This window comes from Salmo trutta, chromosome 12 (assembly GCF_901001165.1).
Source record: "Salmo trutta chromosome 12, fSalTru1.1, whole genome shotgun sequence".
In the NCBI taxonomy this organism is placed as follows: Eukaryota; Metazoa; Chordata; class Actinopteri; order Salmoniformes; family Salmonidae; genus Salmo; species Salmo trutta.
Window position 1 is genome coordinate 237840 of NC_042968.1, and position 17980 is coordinate 255819.

General features: G+C 40.9%; 1 protein-coding gene across 1 annotated transcript in view; it reads right to left on the reverse strand.

Moving 5' to 3' along the window:
- Nucleotides 1-17980, reverse strand: part of LOC115202792 (ALK tyrosine kinase receptor-like) — a 217754-nt gene that overhangs the window by 83021 nt on the left and 116753 nt on the right. Inside the window, exons 12-14 of the mRNA XM_029766822.1 lie at nt 2655-2825; nt 2270-2368; nt 1911-2069 (exon numbers count right to left, since the gene is read on the reverse strand). Of these exons, the coding sequence (XP_029622682.1) occupies nt 1911-2069; nt 2270-2368; nt 2655-2825 (429 nt within the window). The remainder of the gene's footprint in view (nt 1-1910; nt 2070-2269; nt 2369-2654; nt 2826-17980) is intronic.

Sequence of the window (17980 nt, forward strand, 5' to 3'; positions counted from 1 at the left end):
CCTATAGAACATTTGTGGGCAGAACTGAAAAAGTGTATGCGAGCAAGGAGGCGTACAAACCTGACTCAGTTACACCAGCTCTGTCAGGAGGGATTGGGCCAAAATTCACCCAACTTATTGTGCGAAGCTTGTGGAAGGCTACCCGAAACGTTTGACCCAAGTCAAACAATTTGAAGGCAATGCTACCAAATACTAATTGAGAGTATGTAAACTTATGACCCACTGGGAATGTGATGAAAGAAACAAAAGTTGAAAGAAATAATTCTCTTTACTATTATTCTGACATTTCACATTCTTAAAATGAAGTGGTGATCCTAACTGACCTAAGACAGGGAATTTTTACTAGGATTAAATGTCAGGAAAACGGAGGTTGTGAAAAACGGAGTTTGAATGTATTTGGCTAAGGTGTATGTAAACTTCCGACTTCAACTGTATATAATTAAGTATGAAACTATTTGTGAGAAGAAGAAATGTGATATCCTTCTAAATGAGATTTGTTTTTCAAATCAAAGTTTTACCAAGTCAATAACCACGGCCATGTGAGCACAGACATTGTGGCAACATGATGGATCTGCCCTCCAAAGGTAAGTGCTCATAAACGACTGCTAACGAAATGTTCATTAGACCAGAGAACGTGAGGATGCAGTCCACATGCTGAAATGGTTAAGAAATGTAAAGCTCTAGAGATCAGTACATTGTCGGGTTGCTACGTAAAATGGTTATAGCTCTACATTAGACCAGCGTGACCGACAGCATGAGCTGAAAGGTACGAAATGGTTACAAACTCTGAAACTCTCTCTGTCAAAGAAGACTACACAGGAACATTCAGTTTGCAGCGGTTTAAGTACTTTAGTCTAGTAAACTTGACTGAGATCCATTCTAGCGAACACTTCCTCGGCAAGATCCTTTCTCACAAACACCTGAAACCAAGAAGCTAGGCCTACAAAAGACATGATGATCTCTGGTGGACAACCAGAGACTTACAACTTGAGACTTTCTGTCAAATTACTCCCTGTAGATGGATTGAGTGTTTTCAACAGACAGACAGCAAAGACATACACACGTAAATATGTACATTGCAATTCTTTCAAATGAGCGGCCGTTCATGTGCAAAGACATACACACGTAAATATGTACATTGCAATTCTTTCAAATGAGCGGCCGTTCATGTGCAAAGTATTTGCATTTCCTTGAGCATAGTTATCAGCTCTATGTACATTAGTGGAATTCCTTTGTCTCTCCCTTTCCTTCTCTTTTGAATCTGCCATTTTGTGTAACAAGCTGTCATATCAGTTTAGTCCTCTAGGGATTTTTCATTGCATTGTGTAGCAATCAATGTGTAAGCTCTCCTGTTTGTATGTTTATGTAATTCTGTGTGATTATTTAGTTAGTTAGTAAATAAATAATTAAGCCAATTTGTATATCGCTGATTCATCATTTATGCTAAGGTTCGTGTAGATATACAAGAGTTTTGCGACATCAGAATGAGACTGAAGGTAAATAAGAATTAATGAATTGACTGTGACTGATGTAACAGATATGTATATTTTTAGAGTTTAGTCGGGAGAGATAGTAACTCGTTAAATAACTTTTTCCATGGTGCCCCAGATTACTACTTAATTAATTGTTATATAATTAATTTAATCACGTAAAAATTTAACGTGGTATGTAATAATTTTATAAAATAACAGTCAAACACTATTAATGATAGTCAAGACACGACAGTGCTCATTCGTGTGTGTGTGTGTGTGTCAACTAACTATTTGTATGACTTTTCAAATATCTGTTTCATTTGTACTTACTGTCCACAACTGTGGATCCAAACAATGTGTTCAATTGCAGTTTGTGTGTGTGTGTGTGTGTGTGTGTGTGTGTGTGCGTGCGTGCATGGGAGTGAGAGTGTCTCTGACCTGTTGATGAGTTGATACAAGACACTCCGTCACGGGCCAGTACAAAGTCCACGTCACAGTAACACAAGGTCCCCTCCTCGTTCTTGTGACAGTCGCCCGTCTCACAGTGGCTACAGTTTAGCACGGGGCCGATGATCACCTCTCCATCACTTTCCATACCTACAGGCACAGACACCGGACATGGTCAACAGGATACATGCTCCATCATGGTTCAGTTCTCACTTTTATCGCCCTGCCCAGGGCTTGAACCAGCAACTTCTGGCTACTGGTCCACCTCACTAACCTTTACCTTGCCGGTTGCAGCCCTATAGTTCATAGAAAGTGTTAGTGTGATTGTCTCTCATTTCATAATCTGTTACCTTTCAGAGGGTCCAGGAAGGTCTCTCCCTCTGGGCTGATGAAAGAGGACCCATCGTCTCCATCCTGCTTTGGGTCATTAGCTTCAGAGGTGTTGCCACCTAGAGAAAAGGAGGGGATGGTGGTGGTAATAAAATAACACAATTAGTCAGTGAACTTATTACAGAGTACCTTAATGGTAATTTTTTTTAATTTAATCTAAAGTGCTACCTGATGAAATATGTAATGACAGGTAATGATAATTTGTTGGACCAACAAATGGTAAAGGGACAACCTACATTAATATGTTAAGACAACACTGGAGATGTAATGTCATATTGATATTGTTATATATTCATGTTACAATGCTATATACTGTATATTTACTGTAAATATGTTTTCACCTACCTCTATAGCCCCCTCCTCCACCACCGGTTGTACAGGCACCTCCCCCTCCCCCGAAACCCCCTCGGGTCTCCCAGCTGAACTTAATGCAGGGCTGTCCCCCCTGGCCTCCTAGTATGAGGGGTCTCCCGCCCTGAGACCCAGGGTTACTGTCATTCCAACCTCCGCCTCCACCTGACACACAAAGACACAAAGGAAAAACCCCAAGACAGTTATACACTGAAATAAATAATATACACATATTTACAGACACTTCTTGGATATCCAATCAATCAATTTATCATTGTATTTTAAAGTTGCAAGTAAGTCTTTAACGGGGCACCATATAATGTAGATATAGGACGTTTTCATGGGATGGGCGATGATAATATTATTATTATTTGATTCAAACTCCTTAACCTGTTGGATTTACCCTAGGATAGGGGGCGCCACAGCGCATTTTGGAAAAAAATCGTTCCCATTTTCAACGGCCTACTAATCAAAGTCAGAAGCTAAGACATGCATATACTTATTTTATATGGATAGAAAACACCCTAAATTTTCTAAAACCGTTTGAATGGTGTCTGTGAGTATGGCAGTCAAAACCCCGAGACCGATTGAACCAGGAAGTGGAAATCTGAATTGTGGACTCGACTTCACAGCCTTACCTATAAATCACAACGTAAAAAAATGAAAATTGAGCACTTTCCAGTGCTTCCACTAGATGTCCCCAGTCTTTACAAAGTGTTTTGAGGGTTCTGCGGTAGAAACTCAGTGAAAGAGACGATGTGGCAATTGGTCAGAGTAGTAGGGCCATGAGCATTGTGACGTCGGCGGCCGTGTCTGCCCCCACCTTTGGAAGCCTTTTGAAACACAATGACATCGTCCCACTCGAATCTGATTGGCTCTCTTGTTGAAACAGGCCCTGACGATTATTTTATACAACGTTTGACATGTTTGAACGAACCTAACTAACCGTAAACAGTCATTTTGCGTTAGACAGGTGCCGCGCACGGAACAACATTTGATTACAGCCTTAGGACGCGCTAACGACAGGAAGCTAATGGAACATAAAGCATGGACTTTTTCGACCGAAAATACATTTGTCATGGACCTGGGACATCGGGAAGTGTTTTCTGATGAAGACAACTAAAGGTGAGGGATTATTGCCAATATTATACAATATCAGATGTTACTTGCTCAAATGTTCAAAGATGGCGCCGAGCTAGGTTTTCGAGCTCAATTTCTGGGTATCGCATCCCATTTGATCTCAAAGTGTGATTACCCTGTAAAGTTAATTTAAAATCTGTTTTGACAGGTGTTTTCAAGAGATATTCATCTATAAATCTTAGATTGACAATATATATTAAAAAAATCGTTTTCGAATAGTAATTTATAAAATTGTAGCACTGTTTCCCGGGACGCATTATATGGGAAAATAGTTAGTCAACCTCAGGTGCCGATGTAAAATGCTGTTTTTATATAGAAATATGACCTTTATTGAACAAAAGATTGCATGCTGTGTGTAACATGATGTCCTAGGTGTGTCATCTGATGAAGTTTGTAAAAGGTTAGTGCTGCATTTAGCTGTTTTTTGGTTATATGTGATGGGTGTGCTTGCTCGGAAAATTCATATGATGCGACTTTTACAATGTACTCCTCTAACATAATCTAATATTGTGCTTTTCCTGTAAAACCTTTTTGAAATCGGACAACGAGGGTCGATTCAAGAGAGGTGTATCTATAAAACGATATGAGACAGCCCTATATTTGAAAAAAAAAAAATATTGAATTTCGTTATGCTAATGTCGCTAGGAGTTTTCGCTGGAAAATGATCCCGCTAACGGGATGGTAGGCTGAAGAAGTTTTAACATCCACCCATTCACACTCAGGTCCATTGTCTGAAATAACATCACAAGGAATTCATCTGGCACCGATCCAAAAAAGACAGTAAATACCTCTGTATCTGACAGAGACTTGGCAGTAATTTGTAGTAGGGGCCTCCCCCTCTCCTGTCACAAGCAGGCTCGAGCTGTAGTCAGCACTAAAAACCCTCAATTAAACCTACACACACTCTCCCGTCTTACGTCTTGCCCTAATTTCTCCTCCTCTTTCTCCTCTTGGTTACAGAGAGAATGAAACAAACAAAGTAAATCCAAAACCTATAAAAAAGAACACCCTATGAATGCCAGCAACAAACAGCACAGGCAGAGTGAATATTTCATTCCGCGCTCACTAGGCTCACTCGCAGTAAACCTAAGGCCTACTGAACAGCCTAATCAATATATTATGTTCTGCGAGGTGCAGTCGACTCAAAACAAGTGAATAATGGATACTGAGATGTGTAAAAAATAACGGTAATGGAGAGGCATTGTGTTTGCACCCAGGGTAGAACAGGAGAGAGAAAAATTGTGAAGGAATAGACATGCAAGGTTGTCGTCTTGTCCTGTCTTGTTTTACTAGTAAGAAAGATAAATATGACTATGCACAGAGGTAGCGGGGCTATGAAACACTTGCATCAGGGATGGAATAGAAGTACAAGAAGTGCACTGAGAATAAATGTTTTTTTAAATAGATGTGTGCATGTTAATGTATGTTTCTATCTGGGAGCAAACACATTTTCTTAGGACTGTCAAACTATTTACTTAACAGATGTCTACCTGGAGTACACCCAGGCAGACATACCCTCATATAGACACTAAAACATAACTACCAATCCAATTAAATGAATGAATTGAATACAAACTCAAACTGTTACTGTTGGACAATACACTCAATAATATTTTCTATTGCCATAAACAGAACTACACAAGCAAAACTGGAATACACCCAACATTGGTGTATCTTAGCCAATGCAACATTCTACAGTAAATCCCTTGCATTTTGCAACTCAAACTTCAACCCTAAAGATCAAACTTTCAATTGTCCTTGCTGCGACCAAAAACAGGAAACAAATAATAACTGTATACAAGCCAATTTAGCAATACTGTAAACTAACATTGACTATCCACTCCAAAGGATACTCCTGGGCACAAGCCACTGAAAACTTGCTTTTATTTTATTTATTAGGATCCCCATTACCCGGCGACAAAAATGACAGCTAGTCTTACTGGGGTCCGTCATATAACGAAAAAGACATTACAGACAAAATACACTGCTCAAAAAAATAAAGGGAACACTTAAACAACACAATGTAACTCCAAGTCAATCACACTTCTGTGAAATCAAACTGTCCACTTAGGAAGCAACACTGATTGACAATAAATTTCACATGCTGTTGTGCAAATGGAATAGACAACAGGTGGAAATTATAGGCAATTAGCAAGACACCCCCAATAAAGGAGTGGTTCTGCAGGTGGGGACCATAGACCACTTCTCAGTTCCTATGCTTCCTGGCTGATGTTTTGGTCACTTTTGAATGCTGGCGGTGCTTTCACTCTAGTGGTAGCATGAGACGGAGTCTACAACCCACACAAGTGGCTCAGGTAGTGCAGCTCATCCAGGATGGCACATCAATGCGAGCTGTGGCAAGAAGGTTTGCTGTGTCTGTCAGCGTAGTGTCCAGAGCATGGAGGCGCTACCAGGAGACAGGCCAGTACATCAGGAGACGTGGAGGAGGCCGTAGGAGGGCAACAACCCAGCAGCAGGACCGCTACCTCCGCCTTTGTGCAAGGAGGAGCAGGAGAAGCACTGCCAGAGCCCTGCAAAATGACCTCCAGCAGGCCACAAATGTGCATGTGTCTGCTCAAACGGTCAGAAACAGACTCCATGAGGGTGGTGTGAGGGCCCGACGTCCACAGGTGGGGGTTGAGCTTACAGCCCAACACCGTGCAGGACGTTTGGCATTTGCCAGAGAACACCAAGATTGGCAAATTCGCCACTGGTGCCCTGTGCTCTTCACAGATGAAAGCAGGTTCACACAGAGCACGTGACAGACGTGACAGAGTCTGGAGACGCCGTGGAGAACGTTCTGCTGCCTGCAACATCCTCCAGCATGACCGGTTTGGCGGTGGGTCAGTCATGGTGTGGGGTGGCATTTCTTTGGGGGGCCGCACAGCCCTCCATGTGCTCGCCAGAGGTAGCCTGACTGCCATTAGGTACAGAGATGAGATCCTCAGACCCCTTGTGAGACCATATGCTGGTGCGGTTGGCCCTGGGTTCCTCCTAATGCAAGACAATGCTAGACCTCATGTGGCTGGAGTGTGTCAGCAGTTCCTGCAAGAGGAAGGCATTGATGCTATGGACTGGCCCGCCCGTTCCCCAGACCTGAATCCAATTGAGCACATCTGGGACATCATGTCTCGCTCCATCCACCAAGGCCACATTGCACCACAGACTGTCCAGGAGTTGGCGGATGCTTTAGTCCAGGTCTGGTAGGAGATCCCTCAGGAGACCATCTGCCACCTCATCAGGAGCATGCCCAGGCGTTGTAGGGAGGTCATACAGGCACGTGGAGGCCACACACACTACTGAGCCTCATTTTGACTTGTTTTAAGGACATTACATCAAAGTTGGATCAGCCTGTAGTGTGGTTTTCCACTTTAATTTTGAGTGTGACTCCAAATCCAGACCTCCATGGGTTGATAAATTGGATTTCCATTGATTATTTTTGTGTGATTTTGTTGTCAGCACATTCAACTATGTAAAGAAAAAAGTATTTAATACGATTATTTCTTTCATTCAGATCTAGGATGTGTTGTTTAAGTGTTCCCTTTATTTTTTTTAGCAGTATATTTCAAACCCCCCAAAAACTACAACAGTTAGTTGAATTTGTCTAAATATACACTGAACACAAATATAAACGCAACATGTAAAGTGTTGGTCCCATGTTTCATGAGTTGAAATAAAAGATCCCAGAAATGTTCCATACAGACAAAAAACTTATTTCTCTCTAATTTTGTGCACAAATTTGTTTACATCCCTGTTAGTGAGCATTTCTCCATTTCCAAGACAATCCATCCACCTGACAGGTGTGGCATATCAAGAAGCTGATTAAACAGAATGATCATTACACAGGTGCACTTTGTGCTGGTGACAAAAGGCCACTCTAAAATGTGGAGTTTTGTTACACAACACAGTACCACAGATGTCTCAAGAATGTAGGAATGTCCATCAGAGCTGTTGCCAGAGAACTGAATGTTAGTTTCTCTACCATAAGCCGCCTCCAACATCGTTTTAGAGAATTTGGCAGTATGTCCAACTAGCCTCACAATCGCAGACCATGTATAACCATGCCAGCCCAGGACCTCCACATCTAGCTTATTCACCGGTGGGATCGTATGAGACCAGCCACTCGGACAGCTGATGAAACTGAGGAGTATTTATGTCATCTGTAATCAAGCCCTTTTGTGGGGAAAAACATATTCTGATTGGCTGGGCCTGGCTCCCAAGTGGGTGGGCCTAAGCCCTCCCAGGCACATTCATGGCTGTGCCTCTGCCCAGTAATGTGAAATCCATACATTAGGGCCTAATTAATATATTTCAAATGACTGATTTCCTTATACGAACTGTAACTCAGTAGAATCGTTGAAATTGTTGCAATTTGTGTTTCATTTTTTGTTCGGTGTATGAAATACATGGTTTGGAGGTCTCCTAGACATTCATCTTAAAATATCCTATAGCTAGAATAAATGCATGAGGGACATGGAATCACCTCAACATTAGAAAAGACCACTTTTGCAGCTTCAAAATGTCGTAACACATACACTGAGGATACAAAACATTGAGTATAACTGCTCTTTTCATGACATAGACTGACCAGGTGAATCCAGGTGAAAACTATGATTCCGTACTGGTGTCACTTGTTAAATACACTTCAATCAGTGTAGATGTGTATTTATTATGGATCCCCAGAAGCTACTCTTCCTGGAGTCCAGCAAAATCAAGGCAATTATACAATTTAAAAACATTACAATACATTCACAACAGATTTTACAGCACACTAAGTGTGTGCCCTGAGACCCCTACTCCACCACCACATATCTACAGCACAAAATCCATGTGTATGTGTGTGTTTAGTGCATATTTTATATGTGTGTGTATACCTATGCCTACGTACAGTTGAAGTCGGAAGTTTACATACACTTAGGTTGGAGTCATTAAAACTCGTTTTTCAACCACTCCACAAATTTCTTGTTAACAAACTATAGTTTTGGCAAATCGGTTAGGACATCTACTTTGTGCATGCCACAAGTCATTTTTCCAACAATTGTTTACAGACAGATTATTTCACTTATAATTCACTGTATCGCAATTCCAGTGGGTCAGACGTTTACATACACTAAGTTGACTGTGCCTTTAAACAGCTTGGAAAAATCCCAAAAATTATGTCATGACGTTAGAAGCATCTGATAGGCTAATTTAAATAATTTGAGTCAATTGGAGGTGTACCTGTGGATGTATTTCAAGGCCTACCTTCAAACTCAGTGCCTCTTTGCTTGACATCATGGGACATCAAAAGAAATCAGCCAAGACCTCAGAAAAATAATTGTAGACCTCCACAAGTCTGGTTCATCCTTGGGAGCAATTTCCAAACGCCTGAAGGTACCACGAAAAGTGCAAATCAATCCCAGAACAACAGCAAAGGACCTTGTGAAGATGCTGGAGGAAACAGGTACAAAAGTATCTATATCCACAGTAAAACGAGTCCTATATCGACATAACCTGAAAGGTTGCTCAGCAAGGAGGAAGCCACTGCTCCAAAACCACCATAAAAAGCCAGACTACTGTTTGCAACTGCACATGGGGACAAAGATTGTACTTTTTGGAGATATGTCCTCTGGTCTGATGAAACAAAAATAGAACTGTTTGGCCATAATGACCATCGTTATGTTTGGAGGAAAAAGGGGGAGGCTTGCAAGCTGAAGAACACCATCCCAACCTTCAAGCACGGGGGTGGCAGCATCATGTTGTGGGGTGCTTTTCTGCAGGACGGACCGGTGCACTTCACAAAATAGATGGCATCATGAGGTAGGAAAATTATGTGGATATATTGAAGCGACATCTCAAGACATCAGTCAGGGGGTTAAAGCTTGGTCGCAAATGCGTCTTTCAAATGGACAATGACCCCAAGCATACTTTCAAAGTTGCGGCAAAATGGCTTAAAACCTCTTAGGGATCCCTTAAAGCGCCCATCCCATTAGCGGGATAGATTTGACAACATCCAGTGAAATTGCAGAGCGCCAAATTCAAACTACAGAAATATAAATATTCAACATTCACGAAAATATAACTGTAATACATCAAAATAAAGCTTAACCTCTTGTTAATCCAGCCGCTGTGTCAGATTTCAAAAAGTTTTTTTGGCGAAAGCACACCATGCGATTATCTGAGGACAGCACCCCGCATACAAACACATGAAAATCATTTTTCAACCAGGCAGGTGCGACACAAAAGTCAGAAATAACAAAATAATAAATGCCTTACCTTTGAAGATCTTCTTCGTTTTGCAATCCCAAACGTCTCAGTGACACAATGAATGGTCATTTTCTTCGATAAATTCCTTCTTTATATCCCCAAAATGTCCATTTATTTGACACGTTTTATTCAGAAATACACCGGTTCCAACTCGCCCAACATGACTACAAAGTATCTAATAACTTACCTGTAAACTTGGTCCAAACATTTCAAACAATGTTATTAATCCAACCTCAGGTACGCTAAAATGTAAATAATCAATAACATTTAAGACGGGATAAACAGTTTCCAATACTGAAGAAAAACAACACGCGCACCAAAATACTAGAGACCTGAGTGACACGTAGAAAGAATAGCACTACTTCTTCATTTCTCAAAAGAAAAACATCGAACAATTTCTAAAGACTGTTGACATCTAGTGGAAGCCATAGGATCTGGGCCCTAATAAATCAGGTTTCCCATAGAAAAGCATTGGAAAACACAATGACCCCCCAAACGAATTTCCCAAGATGGATTGTGATCGGGTTTTTGCCTGCCAAAACAGTTCTATTATACTCACAGACATTATTTTAACAGTTGTAGAAACGTTAGAGTGTTTTCTATCCACTACTACCATGCATATGCATATCCTAGCTTCTGGGCCTGATTAACAGGCAGTTTACTTTGGGCACGCTTTTCATCCGTACGTGAAAACACTGCCCCCTATCCCAAAGAAGTTTTAAGGACAACAAAGTCAAGGTATTGGAGTGGCCATCACAAAGCCCTGACCTCAATCCAATAGAACATTTTTGGGCAAAACTGAAAAAGAGTATGCAAGGAGCAAGGAGGCCTACAAACCTGACTCAGTTACCCCAGCTCTGTCAGGAGGAATGGGCCAAAATTCACCCAACTTATTTTGGGAAGCTTGTGGAAGCCTACCCGAAACGTTTGACCAAAGTTAAACAATTTAAAGGCAATGCTACCAAATACTAATTGAGTGTATGTAACTTCTGCCCCACTGGGAATCTGATGAAAGAAATAAAAGCTGAAATAAATCATTCTCTCTACTATTATTCTGACATTTCACATCCTTAAAATGAAGTGGTGATCCTAACTGACCTAAAACAGGGATTTTTTACTAGGATTAAATGTCTGGAATTGTGAAAGACTGAGTTTAAATGTATTCGGCTAAAGTGTATGTAAACTTCCGACTTCAACTGAATGTGTATGTGCCTATGTTTGTGTTGCTTCACAGTCCCGCTGTTCCATAAGGTTTTTTTATCTGTTTTTAAATAAAATTTTACTGCTCGCATGAGTTACTTAATGTGGAATAGAGTATGTATTCATGGCATTATGTACTACTGTGCGCCTCCCATTGACTGTTCTGGACTTGGGGACTGTGAAGAGACCTCTGGTGGCATGTCTTGTGGCGTATGCATGGGTGTCTGAGCTGTGTGCTAGTAGTTCAAACAGACGGCTCGGTATATTCAACACGTCAATACGTCTCACAAGTACAGGTAGTGATGAAGTCAGTCTCTCCTCCACTTTGAGCCAGGAGATGTATTATTAATGGTAGCTGTCTGTGTACATCCAATTGAGCCAATTACAATTTTCCTAAGTCCCTCTTTGTGGCACCTGACCACACCACTGAACAGTAGTCCAGGTGTGACAAAACTAGGGACTGTAGGACCTGCCTTGTTGATAGTGCTGTTAGGAAGGTAGAGCAGCTCTTTATTATGGGCAGACTTCTCCCCATCTTAGCTACTGGTGTATCAAAATGTTTTGACCATGACAGTTTAAAATCCAGTGTTACTCAAAGCAGTTTAGTAATCTCAATTTGATCAATTTCCACATCATTTATTACAGTATTTAGTTGAGGTTTAGGGTTTAGTGAATGATTTGTTCCAAATACAATGCTTATAGTTTTTGGAATATTTAGGACTAACTTATTCCTTTCCACCCGTTCTGAAACTACCTGCTGCTCTTTGTTAACCTGTTAGGGTATAGGGGGCAGTATTTTCACGGCTGGATAAAAAAATGTACCCGATTTAATCTGGTTACTAATCCTACCCAGTAACTACAATATGCATATACTTATTATATATGGATAGAAAACACCCTAAAGTTTCAAAAACTGTTTGAATGGTGTCTGTGAGTATAACAGAACTCATTTGGCAGGCAAAACCCTGAGACAGATTCTGACAGGAAGTGGATACCTGATGTGTTGAATTGACTTTAAGCCTATACCATTGAAAAACAAAGGGGGTGAGGAATGTTTTGGCACTTCCTATTGCTTCCACAAGATGTCCCCAGCCTTTACAAAGTGTTTTGAGTATTCTACAGTGAGATCTGACCGAATAAGAGCCTTGGAACTGTGATGGCCCATTAGACACCTTGCGCGCAAGTTGATGGTGGGTACTCTCATTCCGAAACGTTTTAAAAGAGAACCCAATGGTCCGCCTTGAATTTTATTCATGTTCTGGTTAAAAAAGGCCCTAATGATTTATGCGATACAACGTTTGACATGTTTGAACGAACGTAAATATATTTTTTCCGTTCGTGATGTGAAGTGAAGTCCGGCTGGCTTAGATCATGTGCTAACAACACGGAGCTTTTTGGACATAAATGATGAGCTTTTTTGAACAAAACTACATTCGTTATGGACCTGGGATTCTTTGGAAGTGACATCTGATGAAGAGAATCAAAGGTAATGGATTATTTACATAGTATTTTCGATTTTAGATCTCTCCAACATGGCGGTTAGTCTGTATCGCAATGCGTATTTTTCTGGGCGCAGTGCTCAGATTATTGCAAAGTGTGATTTCCCAGTAAGGTTAATTTTAAATCTGGCAAGTCCATTGCGTTCAAGAGATGTAAATCTATAATTCTTTGAATGACAATATAATATTTTACCAATGTTTTCTAATATTAATTAATTATTTTGTTGTCATGACTTGACTGCCGGTATTGGAGGGAAACGATTTCCTGAACATCAACGCCATAGTAAAACGCTGTTTTTAGATATAAATATGAACTTGATAGAACTAAAAATGCATGCATTGTCTAACATAATGTCCTAGGAGTGTCATCTGATGGAGATTGTAAAAGGTTAGTGCATAATTTTAGCTGATTTTATGGTTTTAGTGACGCCTGTCTTTGAATCGACAATGCATTACACACAGCTATTATCAATGTACTCTCCTAACATAACCTAACTTTATGCTTTCCCCGTAAAACCTTTTTGAAATCGGACAACGTGGTTAGATTAAGGAGATGTTTATCTTTCAAAGGCTGTAAGTTAGTTGTATGTTTGAGAAATTTGAATTTTGACATTTATTTGGTTTCAAATTTGCCGCTCTTGAAATGCACCTGCTGTTGATAGGGTGCGCCACGGGTGGCACGCTAACGTCCCACATAGCCCCAAGAAGTTAAGTGTTTCAGTCATTTCAGTCGCTGTAGTAGCTGACATCTATAGTGTTGAGTCATCACAAAGCCAGTGGCATGTCGTTAGTAAAGAAAGAAAAAAGAAAGGGGCCTAGAAAGTTGCCTTGGGGAATTCCTAATTCTACCTGGATTATGTTGGAGAGGCATCCATTAAAGAACACTATCTGCGTTATGTTAGACAGGTAACTTTATCTACTATATAGCAGGGAGTGTAAAGCATTACCTTCTTGAGGCTACCTGGGACGTTAGCGTGCCCCCCGTGGCGCACCCTATCAACAGCAGGTGCATTTCAAGAGCGGCAAATTTGAAACCAAAATAAATGTACAAATTCAAATTTCTCAAACATACAACTAACTTACAGCCTTTGAAAGATAAACATCTTCTTAATCTAACCACGTTTACCGATTTCAAAAAGGTTTTACGGGGAAAGCATAAAGTTAGGTTATGTTAGGAGAGTACATTGACAATAGCGGTGTGCAATGCATTGTCGATTCAAAGACAGGCTTCACCAAAACCATACAATCAGCTAAGATTATGCACTAACCTTTTACAATCTCCATCAGATGACACTCCTAGGACATTATGTTAGACAATGCATGCATTTTTAGTTCTATCAAGTTCATATTTATATCTAAAAACAGTGTTTTACTATGGCGTTGATGTTCAGGAAATCGCTTCCCTCCAATACCGGCAGTCAAGTCATGACAACAAAATAATTAATTAATATTAGAAAACATTGCTAAAATATTATATTGTCATTCAAAGAATTATAGATTTACATCTCTTGAACGCAATGGACTTGTCAGATTTAAAATTAACATTACTGGGAAATCACACTTTGCAATAATCTGAGCACTGCGCCAGAAAAATACGCATCGCGATACAGACTAACCGCCATGTTGGAGGAATCTAAAATCGAAAATACTATATAAATAATCCATTACCTTTGATTCTCTTCATCAGATGTCACTTCCAAAGAGTCCCAGGTCCATAACGAATGTAGTTTTGTTCAAAAAAGCTCATCATTTATGTCGAAAAACCTCTGTGTTGTAGCGCATGATCTAAGCCAGCCGGACTTCACTTCACTTCAAGAACGGAAAAAATATATTTCCGTTCGTTCAAACATGTCAAACGTTGTATCGCATAAATCATTAGGGCCTTTTTTAACCAGAACATGAATAAAATTCAAGGCGGACCATTGGGTTTTCTTTTAAAACGTTTCGGAATGAGAGTACCCACCATCAAATCGCACGCCAGGGGTCTAATGGACCATCACGTTCCATGGCTCTTATTCGGTCAGATCTCACTGTAGAACACTCAAAACACTTTGTAAAGGCTGGGGACATCTTGTGGAAGCAATAGGAAGTGCCAGAATATTCCTCCTTCCCTTTGTTTTTCAATGGCATAGGCTCAAAGTCAATTCAACACATCAGGTATCCACTTCCTGTCAGAATCTGTCTCAGGGTTTTGCCTGCCAAATGAGTTCTGTTATACTCACAGACACCATTCAAACAGTTTTTGAAACTTTAGGGTGTTTTCTATCCATATATAATAAGTATATGCATATTGTAGTTACTGGGTAGGTGTAGGAGGCAGTTAAAAATGGGCACATATTTTTTCAAAAAATTCTCAATACTGCCCCCTATACCCTAACAGGTTAACACATACATTTATCTAACGGCAGACTATGATCAATAATGTCAAAAGCCGCACTGAAGTCTAAAAAACAAGCCCCCACAACCTTTTGATCATCAATTTCTCTCAGCCAATCATCAGTCATTTGTGTAACTGCTGTGCTTGTTGAATGTTGAAGATGGCGCCGGAGGGGATGGCTGCTGGAGGGGATGGCTGCTGTTTTAGGGATGCTTAACCAACTGTGCTATTTTGTTAGTTTTTTTCAATTTTTTTGTACATAATGTTGCTGCTAACGTCTCTTATGACTGAAAAGAGCTTCTGGGAATCAGAACAGCGATTACACACCTTGAGCTGGACAAAGAATGTCTCTTTAAAACCTGTTAGGGACAGACGTTCCGCTAGCGGAACGCCTCTCCAATATCCAATAGTATAGCGTGGCGTGAAATACAAACACCTAAAAAATTTCTCAAACATATGACTATTTTACACCATTTTAAAGATAAGACTCTCGTTAATCTAACCACACTGTCCGATTTCAAAAAGGCTTCACCGCGAAAGCAAAACATTAGATTATGTCAGGAGAGTACCCTCCCAAAAATAATCACAAAGCCATTTTCAAAGCAAGCATATAATGTCACAAAAACCAAAACCACAGCTAAATGCAGCATTAACCTTTGATGATCTTCATCAGATGACACTCCTAGGACATTAGCACTCACCAAACTCAGATTTACTATAAGAAAAATTGGATTACCTTTGCTGTTCTTCGTCAGAATGCACTCCCAGGACTTCTACTTCAACAACAAATGTTGTTTTGGTTCGAAATAATCCATAGTTATATTCAAATAACTCCGTTTTGTTCATGCGTTCAGGTAACTATCCGAAGGGTGACGCGCCGGCGCATATCGTGACAAAAAAATTCAAAATATTCCATTACCGTTCTTCGAAACATGTCAAACGCTGTTTAAAATACATTGTTCCCAGAAGGACCACTCACAAAAACCCCTGCTGTTTTTCGCCCAGAGACTGCAGAGCTATCATTCCACTTTCTGGCGCCTTCCTAGAGCCAATGGAAGCCTTAGAAAATGTCACGTTACAGCAGAGATGCTGTTTTTTTGATAGAGATGCCCTAGAAGGACAAGAAATGGTCAGACAGGGCACTTTCTGTATAGAATCTTCTCAGGTTTTGGCCTGCCATATGAGTTCTGTTATACTCACAGACAACATTCAAACAGTTTTAAAACTTTAGAGTGTTTTCTATCCAAATCTACTAATTATATGCATATTCTAGTTTCTGGGCAGGAGTAGTAACCAGATTAAATCGGGTACGTTTTTTATCCGGCCGTGAAAATACTGCCCCCTATCCCTAACAGGTTTTAATGAGTCAGACGAGAGGGATTTACTCCAGACACCCGAACAGGCCTTCATCCCCATCATTTGCAGAAGAAAAAGATGGAAGAGGTATCGAGAAAAGAGATCGGGGTTCCTTGTGAGGATCCGCCGACAAGTGGATAACCTGCCTTTGCCATCCGTACTATTGGCCAACGTACAATCCGCTGGATAATAAATTAGACAAACTAAAAGCACGTATATCTTACTAATAGAACATTAAAAACTATAACATCTTATGTTTCACCGAGTCGTGGCTGAACAACGTCATGAATAACATACAGCTGGCGGGTTGTGCACTATAACGGCAGGATAGAACAGCAGCCTCTGGTAAGACAAGGGGTGGCTGTCTATGCATATTTGTAAACAACAGCTGGTGCATGATATCTAAGGAAGTCTCAAGGTTTTGATCGCCTGAGGTAGAGTATCTCATGATAAGCTGTAGACAACACCATGTACCTAGAGAGTTTTCATCTGTATTTTTCGTAGCTGTCTCCATACCACCACAGACCGATGCTGCACTAAGACCGCACTCAATGAGCTGTATACCGCAATAAGTAAACAGAAAATGATCATCCAGTGGCGACACTCCTAGTGGCCTGGCACTTTAATGCAGGGAAACTTAAATCTGTTTTATCTAATTTCTACCAGCATGTTAAATGTACAAACAGGGGGAAATAAACTCTAGACCATCTTTACTCCACACACAGAGATGCGTACAAAGCTCTCCCTCGCCTTCCCCTACAAAGGGAAGCACAGCCGAGAGCTGCCCAGTGACACGAGTCTACCAGACGAACTAAATAACTTCTATGCCCACTTTGAGGCAAGTAACACTGAAACATGCATGAGCGAATCAGCTGTTCCGGATGACTATGGGATCACACACTCCGCAGCCGATATGAGTAAGACCCTTAAACAGGTCAACATTCACAATGCTGCAGGGCCAGACGGATTACCAGTAAGTGTACTCCGAGCATGCGCTGACCAACTGGCAAGTGTCTTCACTGACATTTTCAACCTCTCCCTGTCCGAGTCTGTAATACCAACATGTTTCAAGCAGACCACCATAGTCCCTGTGCCCAAGAACACTAAGCTAACCTGCCTAAATTACTACCAAACCGTAGCACTCACATCTGTAGCCATGAAGTGCTTTGAAAGGCTGGTCATGGCTCACATCAACACCATTATCGCAGAAAGCCTAGACCCACTCCAATTTGCATACTGCCCCAACAGATCCACAAAAGATTAAATCTCTATTGCACTCCACACTGCCCTTTCACACCTGGACAAAAGGAACACCTATGTGAGAATGCTATTCATTGACTACAGCTCAGCATTCAACACCATAGTGCCCTCAAAGCTCATCACTAAGCTAAGAACCCTGGGACTAAACACCTCCCTCTGCAATTGGATCCTGGACTTCATGATGGGCCAGCCCCAGGTGGTATGGGTAGGTAACGACACATCCACCACGCTGATCCTCAACA